The sequence below is a fragment of the Vanacampus margaritifer genome, chromosome 12 (genome assembly GCF_051991255.1).
Source record: "Vanacampus margaritifer isolate UIUO_Vmar chromosome 12, RoL_Vmar_1.0, whole genome shotgun sequence".
Lineage (NCBI taxonomy): Eukaryota > Metazoa > Chordata > Actinopteri > Syngnathiformes > Syngnathidae > Vanacampus > Vanacampus margaritifer.
In genome coordinates, this window is record NC_135443.1 from 17835765 (window position 1) to 17858412 (window position 22648).

The following is a 22648-nucleotide window of genomic DNA, read 5'->3' on the forward strand; positions in this document are numbered from 1 at the left end:
ACTAAAACAAAGGACATTTTCGCTATAGTTAGTTTTGTAAACATAAAATGTAGTAGTTTTCATTTTTTTTTATTTTGTTAGCGAAACGATGTTTTTCAAATTTTGGTTTTAGCTATTTAATTAGTTTTTGTTAACTAAAATAACCTTGGTGCAAAGACATAACAAATAACATTACGGTGGTAAGTTGGTAACATTGTTTTGGCTACAACGTAACAGTGTATCAGAACGCGCGGAAACACACTGCCCCTAAGTGGCCAAATCATGTACAACATAAACAACGCTCCCAATAAAGGCACACGCAAACAAGGGCAAGACAGTATAAAATAATTTAAATAAAATAGATTTTGGGACATTTAAAAATCAATTCTGAATCGTACTAAATGAGAATCGCGATTCTTATGAGAATCGATTTTTTGGCACACCCCTAGATTCAGTACTACCAAATATGGGCATGCAGGCCGCCACGGCGCCGTCGTCTTTCCACGGGGCAGCGCGACTGGGTGCGTGCGGTATGAAGAGGGCTTAATGGACAAAAATCCCAGTGACAAAAGACTGCACAAAAGATGGCTTGATGAAATAAAACATTGTAGAAAATGGATGGATGTACATAATGCATTTGTAAGCTGAATGAGTGATAGAAGCTGCAACACATTAAAAACAAAAGCATAACCATTTGACTTGTTTGTAGTATGAATTGAAAAAGGTCACAGACAAGATCAACGCCATTCAAGGTGAGTAATCATGATGTTCTCTTGCCATGTGTCACATCAAATGACTCATTTTGTCCCTTTTTAGATGAAGTCAACAAAAAACTGGACCCAGCCAAAAAGGACATTTCCAACAAGATAGGTGAGATTTCAAACAACTTAAAGAACGGTAGCAATGAAATAACTAAACAAATCGATGGAGCAAAGGCCAAGATCAGTAACTACCAAAAGAAAGTGGATTTAGCCGAAGGTATCAGGTGAGAAAGCCCCGAGCGCCTATCATCGACGGCTGCAAGGAGAGGAGGTGAGATCTATTTGTTTGGCGGTTGTTTCTTCACCAGGTGGCCCGTGTGCCTCGTCACGTGCTTCGTGGTCTTTCTGGTGATCTTGTGTAACTTCCTGGGTCTCATCTTGGGACACTTTGGGAGTATCAGACAGCCTCAAGATCCCACGTTGCGCTCAGTCATGGCCAATCAAGGTGGAAAAACCTTCATGATGTGAGTGCTGTTCAGTGTTGGCTAAATTACTTTTTACCCCCAGATTGATGCGCTAAGTAGCACTGCCAACTGTGCATCATCACTATATCAGTGGTATATATATATACTTTACCCAAAAAACTACCCCAATACTCTAAAATTTAGGCTGTTAGGATAGTATTGTTATCGACGCCAGCTATTTGAATAACATTGCATAAATGTCAGAAATGCCCAGATGTTCGGGATGATCAATATGTGAACGTTTGAAGGACTGCACTTTGCGACGTTGCGACATTACGCAACGGCAATTCATATTTTGAATCCCCGCAAACAAAGTGGCTGAGACTCAATATAATAATAATTTTTTAAAAACTCAACAATAATATGTGAGTTTCGTGGCCTTTGCAAAGATAACCATCCTCTGCAAATGTTACAAATTATTAGATTTTTTTTTTACTTTGAAGTCTAGACACGAAGGTCTAGAAAACTATGGAATTTTGAACTCTCAAAAGTGTGTGAACTCTGTAATCAAAACGCGGATAAAAAAAAAAAAGCAGCTTTTTATTTATAAATGTATTTGTGGAAAAAAGCAGCGGAAATACGCGTGTACATGCAGTAAAGACTCTCCAACTTCCAACTACAATCTGGGCTCAAGTCAGCATGTTCACTTCAACATTCACCTGTGACATTTAGCCAAGGCTGACATGGCATAAGAGTAGAAACTTTTAGTATATGTTTCAGTTCCGATTAAAATTCATTGGGTGGGTGGTCATAAATATTTACAAGCCAATTTGGCTGATATTGCAATGCCGCTTTCACTGGACTGATTCCACACCGAGTCGGCTTTGGTCGGCCCCCGAAGTTGGCGTTTCCAGAGCACGGCCGCCGTTCTTTGCCAAAGTTATAAAAATACAGTATATACAATAAATATCATATTTCTTTTACAACAACGCTGAACAATATTTACAATTTATTATGTACTTCTGGATGGATTTTGAATGATTGTGGTATGAAAAAAAATAAATAATCGCGAGTGCATACTGCTAGCCCGATCTTGTGTTCCCATTCACTTGAATGAGAGCTCGAGCCGCAGCGGAGCCCGTCGCTCTCCTGGCCCGTGGTCATGGCTCCCGCCTCGGGGATCCGCCTCAGGGTTGGCGGGTTTGGTGGCTTCAGTCTCTGTATGAGCCGTTGACTCGAAGTGGCCAGTTTAATTACTGAGGCTGAGCTCTCAATTCAGGTTAATGAGCGCTGGATGTGGGAGTAAGTAAATGAACTTTACTATATGTTTCAGAATCAGTGTATTTTATACGACACATAACATGCTGCCATATCGACATACTGTTGTTACTTTATGTTTAGGGGCTTCAAAAAAATAAATCTGGGAAAATTTTCACTGGGGAAAAAAATTGGCTGGTGGAAATTGTGTTTGGCTAGTAAAAAAAAAAGTTAATTTAGAGCCCTGCTCACAAGTACACTTAACATTTACTTGGTGGAGTATACTTCCAATAAATACAAGAAAAGTAACCTGGAAGTATACTCTCCAAATTTTCCATATGTAGTATATACCACTGCCATTGACAGCTATAGATGTCAAAAATTTTTTTGAACTATTTCTATTAGTTTGAACTATTTCTATTAGTTTAATTTTTCTTCTATTTTTGTTAACAAGAGTATAAAAACCTAGAACTTCTTTTGTACATTTAGAACAGATATAAAATTTGGGATTAATCGTGAGTAATAGTGAAGTCATGCGATTAATTCCGATTAAAAAATTTAACCGCCTGATGTCCCTACATTTTAATAATCTTTTCTTTAAAAAAAAAAAAATCTTTATTTTTAATAATTTTTTTTTGTTTAATCGTAATTAATCGCATGACTTCACTAGTTAACTTAGTTAACTAAGATTAATCTCAAATTTTATATCTGTTCTGATATGATAAAAAAAATTATAGGTTTCTGTTTTCAAACAAACAATTCAAAACGGACCCCTCCCATGGTTCAACCCATACGAGCTCAACGTTCACGCCCCTTGCCTCTGACCGCACTCAGCCAAGCAAGCTGCGAGAGTGAGTAACAAGGTATTTTGCAAATGGTCACATTATTGATCCGAGACTGTGCACCGGCGATCACCAACAGGGATAATAGTTTAAAACGACATTCGCCTCGTAACAATGGTGAAATAATTAGGACAAGTGTGGAGCTAATAACAGTTTTCAATAACGAAAGAACAGGCTCAACTACCACAACACAACAGCCAATAGCGCACTTAGCTTCCCAAACAAACAGTCTGTGATGCTTTCAGGGCCCGTCCAGAGCGTCCGAAACTACCCAACCCGCAACCCACTCCCAAAGGTTGCTACAGCCTTTCGGCTTAGCTTCACTTGTTGCCAGGTGTAAATATAAGGATATAAAAAAAAGTTCGACCCTCGTTCTATATTGCCGAGTTACCCTTGTCAATGTGACTTAGCCTAGCATGTCGCTAAATCAGCAAGCTAACATTTTCTTTTCTGTTTGGCACTTATTTGTTTGGCCGAATAGCAAGCAGGCCAACTCTGCGTCGCTCTTCAGCCCAAGCCGCTCCTTCAGAGCTCGGAAGCGGGTAAATGCCAAGCCAAGATTTACTCTAGTTTTCGACCGTTACTTAATTTTTTTCACGCGAGTCACTCAACTCAACATCCCGTCTGCCTACAGTGACACGCCCCCGCCTCCCCCTGCTCTGCGATTGGCTGGAGAGTAAACAACTGTCTGGACACCCTGAAACTTCCCGCTGTTGGCAAAACAAACACAAAACAAAATGGCAAAATACAGGCTGAGCTTAGGTTGAGGACAAAATCACCACCACACATTAACAGAAGCCCAGAGGTGTAGATTGAGAAAGAGTTCATGTGTATACATTCTGTATTTATCTGCTTCATTCTGAGTCAAAACGTTGGACGGTGCCTTTAAAGCAGGGGTGCTCAAGTTCGGTCCTCGAAAGCCCCTAAACAGCCTATTTTCCATGTTTCTCTCCACTAACACACCTGATTCATGATCAGGATCAGTATCAGGCTTCTGCAAAGTTTGCTGATTAGCTGATCATTAGATTCAGCTGTGCTGCAGGAGGGAAACATGGAAAACAGGCTGGATAGGGGCTCTTGAGGACCGAACTTGAGCACCCCTACTTTAAAGTATACTTAACATTTACTTGGTGGCAGGGGCGGACTGACCCACTGGGTAACGGGGATTTCCCCGGTGGGCCACAGGTCCTGTGGGCCAATGAACCAGGCCACCGAAGATCTCCACTTACTTTTAATGAATTTTTTTTAAACAAATATTAGCATTTTAGCTCAATAGCTTTCAGATCATGTGACCTATTGAGTACCATTCAGTGTTGCATCAAAGTGCCATGTCGGCTGGATGATGCACACCTTTTAATTTTTATTATTAGGTCTCTGCTTATTTCTAATAATTTATTTTCCTACAAAAAATAGCATTTTAGCTCAATAGCTTCCAGGTCATGTGACCTATTGACCCCAGATCAGTGCTGCATCGTAGTGGCATGTCTGCTGGAGGATGCACACCTTTTAATTTTTAATATTAGGTCTCCACTTATTTTTAATAATTTTTTTTCAACAAATATTAGCATTTTAGCTCAATAGCTTCCAGGTCATGTGACCTATTGACCCCAAATCAGTGCTGCGTCGTGTTGGCATGTCGGCTGGATGATGCACACCTTTTTTTCTCAATTTCAACCTTTCTCTCATTTTCAATGAACTTAATACTGTACATATCAACGTTCTAGCTCAATACCAGTTCATGGAACTTATTTCCCCACAAGAGTGCATACCCAATGAAACGTGAATTAGTGATGTATTATACTGAATAAACTGTTCTTTAAATCTTTAAACTGCTTGTCAGTTACATTTTATTTTGAAAATTTGACTTTTATTTTGAAAACCGGATGCGCATACTACCGTAAATCCTAGAAAAGGGCAGTAAGACAAAGACAAAGACCCAAACAGAAAGGGTGAAGTTGAAATGAAAAGCGGCTGGCTTGACTCCGTAAAAAGAAGAGGTGGCTATTTTTACCGCAGTGAGATGGGCAGTTTTTTTTTTACATAAATCAAATCATTAAACATGTCTTTAAATATGTACAATTATAAACTGAAAATATATCACCATACTCTCAATTGAAAGTGTACAAAAGTAGGCCTTTCACAGATTGTATGGATGTCGGAGTAAGTAAATTAACAGTATGTTTCAGAATCAGTGTTTTTAATATGACATAACATGCGTCAATAGACATACTGTTGTCACTTTGCATCATTATCTTCACGCCATGAAAAAACAATTCAGGTCAATATAGCAAAAGCTACGGCTACAAGATTGCTCGCAAACAGACAAATGAAAAGCGTTCGTCATGTTTGTGCTTGTCAGAGGTAACTATTTCTTGTTCTCAGCGGGGCGACTTTGAGCTTTGCGTTCTCGTGGTTGCTCATGTTGATTGTGACAGTGCTCTTCCTACTGGGCGGCAATTTGCACACGCTGGTGTGTGCTCCCTGGAGAAGCGGAGAACTGCTGAAGGTAAAGCATATTTGAATAACAAAAGTCATATGCACATGATTGATTTCTCCTTTGTGACAGGTTCTTCCAAATTTGATTGAATTCGATTTGCCTCAACTCGGCATTTCAATCAAAGATATCTCTGATATATACAGGTGGTTAAACATAAACACGCAAATGTTTATTCTTCATTACAACCCAGAACCCACCATGGTTCACGGGTGTCCAATTAATTCCCCAAAGGGGCCAGGAGAGAGAACAATATTGGCAGTCGAGGGCCACGCCAACAGGCAACATCAATTAGGAAAGCATAAACTGCAGATGAAACGTGGTTATAATTAGGAACTAAAAACTGTAAATAAATACAACTATAAACATTGTCTGCAGTTTACCGCAATTGATATAATGATGTTTATTTGCAGTCAATGTCAGAATGACAAGTCTGTGTGGTCCGCACTCAAGTTGGGTGAGAAATATAAAGAAATTGAGCAGCAGCTCGACATATCCGCGGTAAGTGTCCGCTCCTTCCACTCTCGCATCTGCTGACGATTTCGTGCATCTCTTAAAGCACATCTTCTTTGTCCACAGTACAATAATTTGCTCAATATCGGTGATTTCGAAATGCCCACTATCGCCATCTTCGATGCACAGACGGACAGAAATCTCGAGCAACTCAAAAACGTAGAAAAGGTTAAAGAGGTATGCTGAAACCACAAGTGTGTGTGTGTGTGTTTTTGAGAATTTAGTCAAAAATAGTTACGTTTTGTATCAAGATTGCATTGCATAGAAGTAAGAGAGGTTTTTGTAGTACAGTGGCACCTCGGAGTTTGAACATAATTCGTTCCTGCAAAGTGTTCAACGTCCGAATTGTTCAACCTCCGAAACATTTTTTCCCAAAGGAAATAATATAAATGCAATTAATCCGTTCCCGAGCTCCAAAAACAGGAAATTCAAACAAACTAGGTATTGTATCGGGAGCCAAAAAATGGTATCGGAATAACACTAGACAAAACCAGTAACGGAATCAGTTTTAAAAGGGTTGGTGGTCAATCCCTCTCGTGTGACATTGCTTGATTGTCATTTATTTGTTTTTTCAATCACTAGATCATGTAAAATACCGTAAACATTTTTTGGACAATTAGTAACATTAATCAGAGAAAAAATGGTCTCGCAATACACTTGAATGAAAAATATCTATTTTTTATCCCATTATTCATTTAATCTGAGTCATTGATAGAATATTTGACTCAATAATAGAGACAGCCAAAATGTTTTACATACAGGATTTAAAATTAGTGGGCAGAGTGCTATCTTATTACACGGGAGCATCACTAGCTTCCAAGAAGAAAATAAAAGTTAGCAGCATATATGGAAACTAAGCCAAATATTACTGCAACACATTCCACAAACATGGCAATGTTTTGCAGCAAATTTTTGTTTTTTAAATTGAAATTAATACACAACGATGATATATTTTGACATGAAAATGCTAATCATGTATTTGGACTAAGATGCGAGAGTTTGATATTGACATGTAAAAGCTATATTCCGAAATCAATATCCTATATTTTGAAATTATGGTAGATTTTGAGGAGAACCTCAAATACTCTATTTTGATGGAAAATGCTATATTTGACTATGGATAGCGTATGTTGGAGGTTTATCAGCATTTTTTTGAATTTTATAATTTTTGGGGTAAAAAAAAAATCCCCAATGCATTTCAGTGGACGTCAGTGTTCTTCAGATTTTCACTATTAAATGGCCAGACTACTCTTTTTCGCCCGCAAATAGCGGGGGTCCACTGTAATTTGCTGCGCAATGATGTATTTTGATATGAGTGTTACTGCTACATTGACATGTAATTATGAAAATTGTATGTTTTGTAGTGTTGTTTGGGTCCTGATACCGATTTCGATACCTGACTGTGCCGTATCGACCGATGGCGATACAGTGCCGAATGCCGATACCACACAATTCAAATAGTTTTTTTTTATTATTCTTTTGAAAAACTGCACACTCCAATGTAAAATCATTACTATCATGGTTTGATCAGGTACTGCTTAAAAACTAGAGCTGTCAAACGACTAAATTTTTTAATCAGATTAATCACATCTTAGAATTTTGATTAATCAAGATTAATCGCTTAGTAAAAAAGGCTTTTTTATCTACATCCCCCCCCACCCCCGCCAAATTTGAAGAGCACCGGTTATGTGTTCATTCTTTTGACATTTAATGTTATGAGGATGTCTTCAACATTGTTTGATCCACTGCACACGCTCATCCTCCTCTTTTTCTAATCAGTTCATTATTTGCATAATTTAAAATTCCATGTGGGCGTCAATAGTCATTCGTCAATTTGTCACCAAAATGCGACGTCCATCATTGACGGAGTGCCAGATTTATTGACCGATTGACGATTACATTGAAAACAACCTTCTGTCAATGCATAGTTCGTCAATTTTTCAAAGTTTCCCGTCAATTGGCAATAAAATGGGCGGCCGTCATTGACGGATTTCGTCAATATTGATGGGATGCCCACCTTTGTATTTTAACATGGGAAGCATTGCTATCTATTGAGAATATTAATGCTAGTGTTTTATAAAAATAAAAAAACTTTAAAAAACTATTTTGACAGTAGTATAACACTACATTTTCCGTTATACTCCCAGGTGGACATCCTGTATTTGTTTATTTAACATAACAGTTTACTACAAGAATTTTGCTGAAATAAGGAGAACATTTATATATTATGGTGTTACTTCACTCTGGGGTTGTTTGCCAACTTTTGTAGCTGTACACCAGTTTGAATTTAATACAATAGTTAAAAAAAATAATTGTCATGTTATGTCTGAGCTTTCAATGCAATGTTTTTGACTGCATTAGGTTGACACCACTCAACTGGACGGCATAATACAAACATTCAACAACGCAGTGAGTCCCCTCACCAACACTTGACATCAACTGTCTGGAATGAGCACCGTATACGTTAACACATTTGCCAATCTTGTCACCTTTTAGGGACTGAAAAAGGACGGCCAGAAGCTGGAAGGCATTAAGACCACGATAACCACGAAAATCAATCCAGATATAGTGCGTGACCTGTTTCTTATACTATGCTTATTTGTAGTAAACTAATAAACTAGAAAATTAACATCTTACTATATCAGGTTAAACTACCACGCTAGCTCTAAAACTAACCGTCAAACTGGCAGACAAGCCAAATAGCTTGCCAACTGACATGCCACTGCCACCTAAACAACATACTAAAGTAACAGAAAACACAATTTACTCAAGTATAAAACTAGATAGCTTTCTTCATTCATCAATATTTGACATAACTCCACATAACACAACGTACGTGACAGTATGCCGCTATCTCCCTACATGAAATTATACGGTGAACTACTGAACTGTATGAAATGCATATGAAATAAGATGAAAACAATAAATGAAGCAAAATTGCAAGTTTGCTGGAGGTCAACCAAAATAAAAAAAACATTTATCACTATCCGCCATTTTGGTTGTTTACATTCGCCTCGAACATCAGGTCGGAACTGGAAAAAAACAACTGGGATAAATCTGATCTGAGGCAATCTGAGGTGCGCATACACAGAAGGTCGGCCATGTTGTTTCGTTGTATCTATCTATCTAATTTTAAAAATGTGCCAATTGTATGTTGCCATAGGTTAGCGCCTCAGATTGTGCGAGGGTCACAGATAGCGCCTTGGCAGAGAGCTAGGTAAGGAGCTCGCTAGTTAGCATCTGGGGCTAAAGCCAAACTGTGGCAGGGTTTTTACTTTCTGGACTTGGAATTGCCACCTCTGCTTAATAAACAAGTTAGCTAACGAACAATATAAATAAACACCAAGACTGCTAGGAAACAAGTTAGCCAATAAACTGAACTAACTTGGTAAATACCACCTGAACCAACAGCAACAACATACTAATTAGTTAACAAAATGTCTAGTTCCAAATAAAGTAACAAGCAACCAAACCAATACCAAGCTCGCTATGAAACTAACAAACTAGTCTACAAATGAACCGATTAATTAGCTGTTTAAATAAACTAAAAAAAACAGGTAGCTAACCCAATAACACGCTAGCAAACGAATGCGCAAAGTAACACACTAACAAACAATGACAGGCCAACAACCACGGATTTGGATATATAACTGGATAGCCGACAGCAAGCTCTTGAAGTCACAGGGCAGCCATCTTGCTCCTCCCCTTGCGAGCAGACTACTGTGTAAACTACACGGTATAAGTACAGATGAGACATATACAGCTCGTAAGCAGGTAGTATAAGGGTGGGGGTTTTGTGGCGGGGTGGTCACTAATTTTTAACAAGTTATAAATGAATAAATAAATAAATAACAAGCAGACGATATGTGATGCTTTGAAGACCCCCTTTTTCTTTTGTCGCTCAGTTCCTTAGACCCCAATATGAGATTTGGCAGTGGCATTGTTTGTTGAATACAAGTTTCCTCCTGTAATCATCATTAAGCATATAATTTATACATGTATTTAAGGCAAGTTGTAAAATGACTGAAGTCTTCTTGTTTATGTTTAACAAATTTAAAACATCATAAATCAAACTGTTTCTACTAACTATTGTCTCAAATGTTCTCCAATTTTGATACAGTACATGTAAAGGATCGTTTGGCAAGAAACGTTTTTTGGAAGGAGCAATATGGCAGCCTCGCGGCTTCAAAAGTCGGCTATCCAGTCATATATTCAGATCAGTGCTAACAACAAATTACCCTAACGAACTAGTTAACTTTACAACTAGCATGCTAGCTAATGAATAAAATAAGTAACCAGCTAACACACAGCAAGCAAACCATTATCAACTACCTAGTGAACAACCGGCATTTCATCGCAACCCTTCAGACTAGTGATTTTCAACCAGTGCGCCGTGGCACAGCAGTATGCTGTGATCGATCATCAGGTGTGCCGCGGGAAATTATCCATGGTCGATATTTTGACGAAAAATGATTTGCTCTCTATTAAATTTATCTCTATTCATTTATCAATGCCAACCACTTTTATAAACAGGAACAACAATCAAATACTTGCACTGGCTGACTGAAAGTTTTTCCGATGTGAAATACGTGCCTTGGCTCAATGAAGGTTGGGAAACACTGCTCTAGACTGTAAAGTGATGTACGATGTCACTGTTGCTCAACATCTGCTTTTCCTTTGCAGGTCAAAATGGGCACAACTGTAAAAAGGATACATGTGAGCTCATCTTACAACATACACTACATACTGTACTTACATAGATGGATAGATGAATAGATGGACAGTTATATCGAACTATCGGTCTATTGAACTGTTTGGCCAGTTTCCCATAGACTTCAAATTGTACGATGGCGACATATAAATGTATATATTTTTATATATATGTACGTATATATACATACAGTACATACATACATGACGATGTGCCTATCCTAAATACATTACCAAAAAGTAGTGCACTCCTACTTCTAGGGCACGATGGAGAAGTTGAAGAAGGCCCAAACGAGTCTGGACAATGTAGACGACTTCAAGACCGTAAGTGGAGTCACATAATCTCCAACCCCACCCCACTCTCTCTCTCTCTCTCACCATTTTCCCACCCTTTTCTTGCACTCGCTCTCACAGGAACTAATAAAACGTTTCTATTTCGAATATGCATTTGCAATCTGATTTTTTTGTCTTGTTATTTTTTATTTTTTGTAGTTGATGGTTGGCTTTATACTAAATACTTGGATCTGTGTGCCATTATTTATTTTATTTTTCATTTTTTTTTACATACTGTTCTCATAATAATGTTTCCTCTTTAAAAGCTTATTCTCATAAAAATTTAAATACTTAATTCTTGTAAAATTATAATCTTCGGGATTTTAATATTTTTCTGAATAATCTTTGTCACCTACAGAATACAGAAAAAATTGTGAAAGAGCAAATGTCTTCATTCCTAAAATGTCTCAAATCTCAGGTAAGCACTTAAACAGCAGATGTTCATGTTGTGTTTGCTTAACTAACACGTGCAAAAAAACAAGATAACCAATAACTAAAATTGGCTAACTAGCTGGCAAACTAACTATCAATAAAATAATATAACAATATAATTAACCATACTGTAGTAATCAAGTAAAACATTTGTAAACAACCTTTTACCCCTTAACCCCTGGGCGTTATTTGACCATTTTTTGGCTTTTTGTTGGTTCTGACCAAGCCATTTCAAAATAAAATAACGCCCAGGGGTTAATTGAATCCTATGTTTGTGTATTTCTATTTTCTGCACTGTCAATGTTTTTTTTTTGAATACATAAATTGAAATCAGATTAATCTACAAAATAATGGACATATCAATTGATTATTAAAGTAATCGATAGTTGCAGCTCTGACATTTTGACCTAAACGCTAAATTTTAATACAAAAATGCTATATTTTGACATGAAAATGCTATAATTTTACTTGAAGGGTGGTATATTTTGAAAGATAAACACTACATTTGAAATTAAATGAAAAAGTTAGCAATATAAAATGGCTTGAATTTGATATGAAAATGTTATATGTTAAGGTAAAAATGTTTTGACACAAAAATGCTGTATTTATGGATGTAAAACTCTTTTGATATGAGTACGACATACTTGTAATTTGGCATGAAAACACTATCATGTATTTTTTTTAAACTTTTTTTTTTAATGTTTATTTCAAACATGCAATACAAATAAAACAAACTATAATAAACTTTGCTATATTCTATATTCTCCAAATTATGTAGTCCTCCTTGAAAGCAGGCTGATAACACTGTCTAACACAAATACAATTGATAATATACTTATTCCGTATACGAAATATACTTTGATCATTATTATAAGTAGTGTTTCTGCTTTGACCTCAGCTGTGTTTGCAATACATCAATCAGTAGGGATGTAACAATATCTAAATGTCACAATCAAGTCCGAAAACTCTTGGCTACAGGCTGGCTGTTCACCCGTTGTGAACAACGAAGGTTAATCTACTAATTAGAAGATGTTTCGGTTATAAATGGTTAAACAAAAAGGCTATTGTAAGGATATTTTTGGGCAAATTATTACAAAGCATTTCCAAACACACGATATCCATACATTTTAAAATACCAGACTCAGAGCCTATTGGTAATTGATTAGTTGATTCTCTGTAGCCAACCTTATTCATTATTCTGATTGCATTTTTCTGTAATTATTAATGGGGTCTGTATTTGTCTACTATACATTCCCCTAAACTTCAGCATTATTTAAGAAATCCTTAATTTGCTATACTTTTATTATAAACAATATTTGATATTAATTTAGTCATTTTACATAAGTTTGACCTGAAATGCTTTTGAGGTCGTAACTGACAATCCGAGTGGGATAAATGCGATTTCCAATATTAGCCACAAACTAAATAGCTCGTTAACAAAGCAACTAATTACCATGCTAGCTATGAAACTAGCAAGCTAATCAACCAGCAAATGGTTAAAAACCACGTAGCTTACAATATAAGTAATTTACCAAGGTAAATAGAAAATAACAAACCTTCAACCCCCCCTCTTCAGGTTACGGAGAATTTGGGCCGCTGCGGTCCTCTGGCTGCTGCCGTGGACTCTGCTGAGAGCATCCTGTGTTTTTCCCTTGTGTCGTCTCTGGTAACTCAAAAACTACGACGTCAGGAAATACCAGATCCAAATGACTTATTTGGGATTGGAGCTACTGTACATTGCATGTCTTCTGCTTACCTTTAGAATGCCTTCTGGTTCAGTCTCGGCTGGTGCGTGACTTTCTTTGTCCCCAGCATCATACTCTCCATGAAACTAGCAAAGTACTACAGGAAAATGAATCACACTGATCCCAAGGAGTGAGTACATTTACTCTAGTGTCCGCGCAGCCTTAACTCATATGAACATTTTTTGGAAAATGACTCCGACCTCACACGATCCAAATACTGATATGTAGAAATATTTTGATGTAGTAATTTATTTAAATAATATGACAGCCTTTCTTGATTTCAACGTAAATATGATACTTGTTTTTAAGTTTTTTTTTGTTTTGTTTTTTAAAGGAGCGACTCATCACATTCCGGGGTTAGTATGGTGGATGTAGAAACCCACTCCAGACCACCAGCGAGACAAAGCGGAAATTCAGTATCGGTGGAGGCAGGATCCCGCAGCAGACAAGCAGCGAGACAAGGCAGAAGTTCAGTATCGGTGGAGGCAGGATCCCGCAGCAGACAAGCAGCGAGACAAGGCGGAAGTTCAGGACCTAATCACAAACAGAAGTTAAAAGGTATTTATCCCACAAAATAAAAAATAAATAAAAAACTCATGAGCAAGACCGGCCCCAAGAGAACAAATAACATGAAACTAAAGTAATTGTAATCTAGGCAAAATGTATTTATTCCAATCTAATTTGCTAATGAACTGGATTTGGTTGAATTATTTATTTATCCATCCATCCATTCATTTTACCACATGAGTCAAATGGTATTAATAGAATTGTCCACCTTCCATATTGATAAATGTCAGCTCTAATCAGGAATCCCATATTTAAATGAATACATTTATGACAACCCAACTAAGTATTTCTGGCGTGCTGATGTGTTGTTTCCAGTGACAAGAAATTAGATTGACGGCGTGAGGACATGATCCCCATCTCCAGAGTGACGACGGCGAGAGTTGGACAACTAAAGACATTAGAAAATAATTCTGTAAAGCACTCAACCGGGTTGATATAGACCACAATGCATTGCGAGTATGAAAAAAAGTAGTCGAACGATTCGATGAACAAATCTTTTGAACGGTTCTTTTTAATGAACTGATTCCAAAAATTCATGCCCATCACTACTGCATGAAGCCTGATAAGTGATAACGATCCTCAGCTGTGTTGGCTGGGGAGATGGAAAACAGGCTGGATAGCAGTACTCGAGGATCGGGTCTGAGAACCAATGAATTAGATGGTTACCCAATATGAAACAGGTAGCATGAGTTTTCGTTAGAGTAAAGTTTTATGATTGGTCACAATGCGTGACCTACACTGCAGGTCCCCAACCGTTCCAAATGTTGCTGCTACAATCCTGCCCACCAAATGAGGACAATTCATTTCAAGTTGCACTTTTTGAAAAATCTGCACAATTTCCTGATTGATTTTGGTGCAAAAGAAAGGTGACCTCTTTTTGGCTTAACAATAAAAGTGATTTTCTACTGATTGTTTTGGACAGTTTTGCAATTGTGGTCATGTGACGCAGGCAGCACTTAATGTGGTCTTGTCCAAATTTGAGCCCAAACGCTTGTGTGGAGAACACTTTATACTGGTACAAAACTGCTACAAAGTCATTGTATGTGTTGTACAGTCGTGGCCAAAAGTTTTGAGAATGACAGTATTGGTTTTCACAAAGTGTTTTATATCTTTTTATTAGCTTATATACTGAAGTATAATTAGAATCATTTCACAAGTGTCAAAGGCTTTTATTGACTATTAAATGAAATGTATGCAAATTAAGGGTGGGAATCTTTCAATGTCTCATGATTCGATTCCGATTTTTGGGTGTGCGATTTGATTCAGAATTGATTTTCGATTAAGAACAATTTTTGATTCAAAATGATTTGATTGACAATGATTTTTGCTTTAATCTATAGATGTGCAAGGAATTGTAATCTACTCCAGTCTGACTCGCTAATGCTAATTAGCGCGCTACTCGCAGCACTTTTATCACTCCAAAGAACGGCTCCACGCTGCAAAAAAACAACTTTTATTGGAATAACTTGATCGTGACTTGATTGTGACTTTTTCCTTCTACTCCCTAATGTGGCTACAACTAACAGTGTATCAGACCGTGTGGAACCACACTGCCCCTAAGTGGCCAAATTGGGTACAACATGAACAGCGCTCCCAATAAAGGCACACACAAACAAAGGGAAGACAGTATAAAATAATTAAAATAAAATCAATTTAGGGACATTTAAATGGATTCTGAATCGTACTAAATGAGAATCGCGTTTCTTATGAGAATCGATTTTTTGGCACATCCCTAATGCAAATTGTCAGAATTTGCAGTGTCTACCCTTTTTCTCAATACCTCTGCAATTCGCTCTGGCATGATGGCAGCCCATTCTTGCACAATCAATGCTTGGAGTTTGTCAGAATTTGTCAGTTTTTGTTTATCCACCCGCCTCCTGACGGTTGACCACAAGTTCTCAATGGGATGATTAAGGTTTGGGGAGTTTCCTGGCCATGGACCCAAAATGTTGATCTCTCTGAGCCACGTAGTTATCACTTTTGCAAGGTGCTCCATCATGCTGGAAAAGGAATTGTTGGTCACCAAAATCTTTGTTTTTAGCCAAAATTGTGAGTGAGCCCATTCCCCTGGCTAAGAAGCAACCCGCTCGCCTTTTCTTCTCCGGACAAGTTTTTTTTCCCCCACATGCCCCAAACAATCGTAAAGGGGATTCATCAGAGAAAATGGACTTTACCCCAGTCCCCAGCAGTCCAATCCCTGTACCTTTTGCAGAGTATCCGTCTGTCCCTGATGTTTTTCTTGGAGAGTAGGGGCTGCTTTGCTGCCCTTCTTGACACCAGGCCATCCACCAAAAGTCTTCGCCTCACTGTGCGTGCAGATGTACTCACACCCGCCTGCTGGCATTCCTGAGCAAGCGCCACACTGGTGGTGGCCTGATCCCGCAACTGAATCCACTTTAGGAAACAGTCCTGCCGTTTGCTGAACTTTCTTGGGCACCCTGAAACCTTTCTCCTTGAAGTTCTTGATGATCTGATGAATGGCAACTAGTGGCTTGGAAAGTAATTTAAATTCATTTGATCACTGCATAACATTCTGGAGTACATTCAAATTGCCATAAAAAATGAGACAGTAGATTTTGTGAAAATTATTTGTCATTCTCAAAACTTTTGGCCATGACTGTACACGTCCTCGATGCTTAAGCCCACCAAAAATCTTGTAAATACACTGAGAAATTATATTCGCGTACCGCAAAATCTGTTGAACAGAGCAATCAGACTCCTTTGCAACAACTGTCACACCTTATTTAATGAAAACAGGCTGTAATATTCAATTGTTGTTGTAGTACTTGTTTTTTTCCCTGTAGTTTGTTCAATAAAATATATAATATCTCATTACTGGTGAGCTACTAAAACATCCCAATGAATATATAATGCATATACAAACATTTAAAATATACAGTAGAATGAGACCAAGACACACTGTAAAAAGCATGAGTGAACATTGAAGGAATATGTTGATTACTATATTAAGTGTAATCTTTACGTGTTCAAAATCATTGTATCCGAGATCTGATGAAGAAGTTTTCCTGCAAGAATTTATTTAGAGGCCTCTAAAGACACAGTCAGAATATCACATCAGAATGCAACGTGATGATTCCAAGTGTGTGACAATTGTATGAACATCGACTCATTTATACAAAAAAGATAAAAGGTTCCTCCTCCTGGCTCATGATTGAACAAAGGGCAGACATGTCATCTCCTAGATTGAACAAAGGTGTAATGTTGATGGTAAACAGACATCTTTATACAGTTCCCCTTCTTGATTGGGGGAACAGAAGTAATCAAAATCTGACCCCAGACCTTCAGTCCCTAAATGTCAAGAAACTCTGACAACATCATGCACATTGCCCCTCCAACAGCATTTGAGGGTACAAAGATCAAATAAAGTTCACAAAATCACCATCCCACTGTATTCTTTTAAACACTCATGCTTATATCACATTGATATGCCTATAAGTAAATTCAAAAACAGTAAAACATCAAATTGAAAATGTTAAATGTCTTCAGTCCTACCATTGAACTTCTATAAGTTCAAAAACCGGACATTTAATCCCACCATAGTCTAGAGAGAAAGTCCAGCGCGGATCTTGATCGTCGCAAAAATGAAGCAATGTTTATGTGTGGAGTTCAGAAAATAAGAATAGCAGGTGAGAGAGAGAGAGAAAGATAGATAGAGGGGCTTAGCAGTCAAAATTCAGTTTGATTCATTAAAAAAATCAGTGGAAGGGGCATAATAAATGTGAGGCATAACACTATGTGATGTGGTTAAGTGTCACGACGCAATAGCAGATGTGTCCGTCCCTCGAAGCCATCTCCTGATGAGGGTCTTGTTGAATGAAAAGTTGGTCAAAAATTTTTTATTTTTTTTTTTTTAAGAAGAGGCGTTTGTCAGCCTCTTTCCGAACCCTGGCTCACTGCCAGAGATCGCAGGAAAGGTCACGGGACTTCATTCCCAGTGTGACTCTTTCCTTGTGAATTGATGAAAAGGGGCATGTGATTCAAATCACCATTGAGTGATTTCCCCCTTTCACCAGCAGATTGACACTTGATCAGCTTTTCCAGGCGAATCAACTGTGCCCATCTTTGCCCATGGAAAAGGCACTCCAATGAATCTTCTTTCCTCTGCGTCCTTGGGCAGCTTGTCAGGTAGACACTGGAACCGGGTGTGGTGGGATCCGTTAGATGGCTCCAATTGGTGTGGACGCAGATCAGCAGCTTAGTCAACCCCCTCAGTCAATTGATGTGATTTGATGAGCCTGGGACCTCTTGGCTCACATGTGGTGGATGTGGCCCCCACCATTATGATCAGCAAACCAATCTGTGTGCAAAATCATTTTCATTTAGTCACTCATAACATACATAGTCTTCATTCTTTACTTTGAAAAGAGCACCTGGTTTTTTGTTAGCAAATGTTAATTGTTTAAGTTCTGTAGGTCCTGAAACATGCTGTTGGACACGGAAAAAGTTATTTTTGTTGTGGCATTCAAACAGAATCCGTTTAATGACATTTGTACATTCAATGGCATAATAATGAAAGTCTTGTTGCCATTGAAACTTTATGAGGCCAATTGTTTAATATTTCTATTTTTCTTTAATGTCCTTGAGATCAGAGATAATATACTAAATCAAATATGTTTTAATCTCAATGCCTTTTCTATATCTTATGAAGTTTTGTTTTTTCAAGTGGGTTTGTCTGATCCAATCTTCCTAGGAAACCCTTATGATGGTAGATAATGATTAATCAAATATTTTACCATGATATTTACTGTTGTAGATTTTAGCATAAATGTGCTCTTTGTCGTACATCAAATTTCTGTATTTTTAACGCTGGTTTCTTATTATAGCAGTGTAAATCATTTAAAAACAACATCATCTTAACTCAGAACTATTCATGTCCGGCCGGGCCATGAACAGTCTGAGAAGAGATTTATACTCAAACCTTAAATAAACACTGCAGTTCATTTTTAACAACTTGTCTCATGAAAAAATGTCACCCAGGTGTGTCAATGTTCCTTCCACACCTAAATGGCATATTCCATGGGCTCTAGAAATTATACTTTTCAATCGTTTCTGAGATGGAACATACTTACCGTATTTCTGCTATAAGGGTCGTCTTTTGTCATCTTTGTAGAACTTACGTTTCCTCCCATGGTCAAATCCTCCCCATTCGCTGCCTGTAAAATTCCTCACACCAAACTTCATTCTCACATCAGACTTCCTTTTGATACACAGACAGACCAGTCATTCTCACATCAGACAGACCAATCATTCTCACATCAGACTTCCTTTTCAACAAACTCAGACAGACCAATCATTCCCCCATCTGATAAAGATCAATTTTGATCATTTCAGACCTGAATGTGAAAACTGCAGCCGCTTCCAAATTGCTGCTTCAAAGAGGAAAAACAGACACCTTGTGTCCTGTAGATTAAAAAACAACCAAATTGTGACAATTTGGCCAACACCAGAACTATAAAAAGATCTCCAGCTGAGCTAGCCATGAGCCATAAAAACAAAAGCCTTTGAGGCAAGAGTTTGTAATGTAAATTTGAATCCTGTAGATTAGAAAAACAACCAACTTAAGCAGATGTAAATTAAGATACTGCAGCGGAGGACTTTTAGGGTCAGGAAGAGAAGAATTATTATTATTATTATTATTTTTTTTTTAAACAACCCCATTAATCTACTGCAGGTCACAAATCTTCCAAATATCTGCCATCTCAACTAGTAAAAGAAACGAGTTATAATCAGAAAAACAAAACAAAATCCCTACTTTATTTTAAAAATAATATGAGAGTGGCCTGTAGTTAACACCTAGACCTCTATGTCCTTCCGCATAACAGGAACAATTTGATTTAGCCTTAGACGACCCCTGCTATTCACACACACAACAGACTACAAGTCTCCCAAATGGAGACAATGGGAGAGAGGACTAAACTTATCACACCCCCTTTCCTTTTTATTTAGTTTAATTTAATTTTAACAGACAACAGTACAAATCACCACCTTCTTAAAACAGCAGCTCACGGCCCCCATCCTCACAGACCTTTAGTCCCTAATCAAGCGTGGGGGGAAGAGCTTTAAAAATTGTCACAGACAAAGGCAGAATTCTCCCCTACTTTCAAAATATGCAGATTTCCTGCTTACCATTCTTTTTCACTCTTTTTTGAGGACAAAGAATTTTGGAGGGAAAAAATTACTTTCCACCCATCTTTTCTTTCTTTCCTACAAAACGCCATTCATATACATCCTATCTTATCTCGCTCATTTTTGGAGACACAAAATACCTGCCTTCCAACAAACTCAGTCCTTCTTTCACTTACTGTAACTTCAGTTTCCTCTCCCTTGTCATAAAGGCATTGAGGAGAAAAAACACAAAAACAAGAAGAAATCAAATCCCCCCTTTAAACTCACAATTCACACATGCTTCACATATTCATAGTTTCAACAAACACTCACACAACACACACTCCTCAACTTAATTCAGTGGCGTCTCAGTTGTTGAACCACAGACGAACACAAACCTCTCCGAAGTGCGCACTCATTTGTAAAATACACCGTTTATTCGTCTAATAATAACTTCACCACGTACTTATAGCTCAAATGTCGACTTATTCGCGCACAATCCATCGCAACGTTACGGCTGCGACACAGACACGTCGCGCACAATTTAAAACAAACAACGAAAAACCGCGTGGCCACAACACACCATGGAGCTTAACAAATAAACAAATGCGTACACTCAACAATTCATTTCTAAGCCAAGAGCTCTCGCTTGGTTCAAATTTTCCCCCCGGGTCATCTTTCACAGTCAACACTTCATCCAATTTATGTTCCAATTTCTTAACAGATGCGGCTGCCCGCAGCTAACTCATCCTTAGCCTTAAAAACAGATTCGCACGGTAGCATCTTACCAAAAACTCATCTCCTGCGCAAAACTTGTACGCTGAGCAGAGCCGCTAGCTTAGCATCAGTTTCCTCATTCTCAAAATCACTTAACACCGCCATCTGCGCACCGTCTAACTTTTCTTCCATTCGAAGAAACTTATAGAAGTGTTTTTCACGGAGGTAATCAGCGTCTGGCGCTGTTTACACAATCAAGTTCCACAAACACACCACATTTTACAACGGTGAGAACCAACCACTATCACAATTCGTGCGCATTCATACATTTAAAAGAGTTTCATACTTACGTTGACGCCGTGGTGGAAATGCGTCCAGCATCATGAACTCACTGTTCGCTTAGCGACCAATTCTGACTCTCGACCGGAAGTCTATGCAAACCTCCTTAGTTACAGTCAATTTTTTCCGTCCATAATATGTAGTAATTAGTCGTTTTTAATATTTATAAAGTCAGTGACGTCTCACTTATTATACTACGATATAACAGATCAAAAGTATTCTCCTTAATCCCCCCAAAAAAATATTTTTCTTTTTTTTTTTTTTTCCAGACAAACACAAACAAGACGAAAACGAAACAGATATTAAATACCTTTTGCGCGACTTCAACAAATATATCCAGGATCTTCACGGGCTTACTTCTCACACAGCAGTACTCCTACATTCGCCGTGGAAATTCAATATCATATGCCGTTTTAGACGGCGGAGCGCTCCTTTCAGCTAAACAAAATTATCCAAAAACAAAAATATCGCGATCTCTCGATTTCTTAGCAATAGCATTCATAAATAATAAAAGCTATGCGTCAACCTGTAGCCCGGAAAAAATACTGCTTTAAGACGATCACAAAGCAGTCTCTTGGCTCCTTCGCAGCGAAAAGTTGTTTCCAACTCTACATGTACTTAACAATTGCCTCAGAAATGCAGGGACTTACAATCTCTAAGATTCCTTTAGAACGAGACTGCCGTGTGTTTCCTGTAATTTTTAATAAAACGCCTGCTTCAGCCCGTTTGCAACAATCCGGCTTAATTGTGCACCATCATCGTAACGTTACGTATCTCATCTGCGCATGTGTCTACCAGCTGAACAAATCTATTCAAGAATCTAACGGTTTCTTAACAGCGGCGAGAAGTCCGCTGCGTCTACCTGTGCCTCTTAGTACCAAATTTATAACAGCGGCGTACGTACGCTGTGTCCATTTATACTTTTTAATATCAAATTTATTCAAGAATCTTTCGACTTCTTAGCAGCGGCGCAACCCGCTGCGTCTGCCTGTGTTTCCCTTTCAGCGAGACAACCAACGTAACGACACTTCCGTAAACAATGCTGTCGTCACCACGTACGTGTACAGTTCGAACACCGTAGTAAAATCCGAAATCAGGGACTTCGTGTCCAACACAACGACTTCAAATTTTACTAACACCTTTTCACACAGATCTCATCACAATGTAATTTTTCAAGACGAATACCAGCTGCAGCGACTCGAAACAGACACAATTCCTCAAACGTGGATAAATGTCCACTCACCGTAATTAATTAGGCGCCTGGAATTGCATCCGTCCGTGAACGCCACAGCTCGCAACGTCGCTCGTCGGGGTCACCAAAATGAAGGAATATGTTGATTACTATATTAAGTGTAATCTTTACGTGTTCAAAATCATTGTATCCGAGATCTGATGAAGAAGTTTTCCTGCAAGAATTTATTTAGAGGCC

General features: G+C 38.1%; 1 protein-coding gene and 1 long non-coding RNA gene across 4 annotated transcripts in view; one reads left to right on the forward strand and one right to left on the reverse strand.

Moving 5' to 3' along the window:
* LOC144061263 (prominin-2-like) overlaps positions 1-16869 on the forward strand; it is a 40045-nt gene extending 23176 nt beyond the window's left edge. For all 3 annotated transcript variants that reach the window (XM_077581557.1, XM_077581559.1, XM_077581556.1), the window contains 16 exons: positions 689-731; positions 796-964; positions 1049-1204; positions 5626-5749; positions 5810-5883; positions 6151-6238; positions 6317-6427; positions 8612-8659; positions 8747-8818; positions 10934-10966; positions 11222-11284; positions 11652-11711; positions 13302-13391; positions 13488-13600; positions 13805-14028; positions 14353-16869. In XM_077581557.1, coding sequence (XP_077437683.1) covers positions 689-731; positions 796-964; positions 1049-1204; positions 5626-5749; positions 5810-5883; positions 6151-6238; positions 6317-6427; positions 8612-8659; positions 8747-8818; positions 10934-10966; positions 11222-11284; positions 11652-11711; positions 13302-13391; positions 13488-13600; positions 13805-14028; positions 14353-14366 — 1482 coding nt within the window. In that variant the 3' untranslated portion in view covers positions 14367-16869. The remainder of the gene's footprint in view (positions 1-688; positions 732-795; positions 965-1048; positions 1205-5625; positions 5750-5809; positions 5884-6150; positions 6239-6316; positions 6428-8611; positions 8660-8746; positions 8819-10933; positions 10967-11221; positions 11285-11651; positions 11712-13301; positions 13392-13487; positions 13601-13804; positions 14029-14352) is intronic.
* A 183-nt stretch (positions 16870-17052) lies between these two features.
* On the reverse strand, positions 17053-22456 carry LOC144061266 (uncharacterized). The gene is made up of 2 exons (XR_013296147.1): positions 19128-22456; positions 17053-18355 (listed from the first exon to the last, which is right to left on the reverse strand). It is a non-coding gene; the product is annotated as an uncharacterized LOC144061266 (long non-coding RNA).
* Positions 22457-22648: the final 192 nt, after the last annotated feature.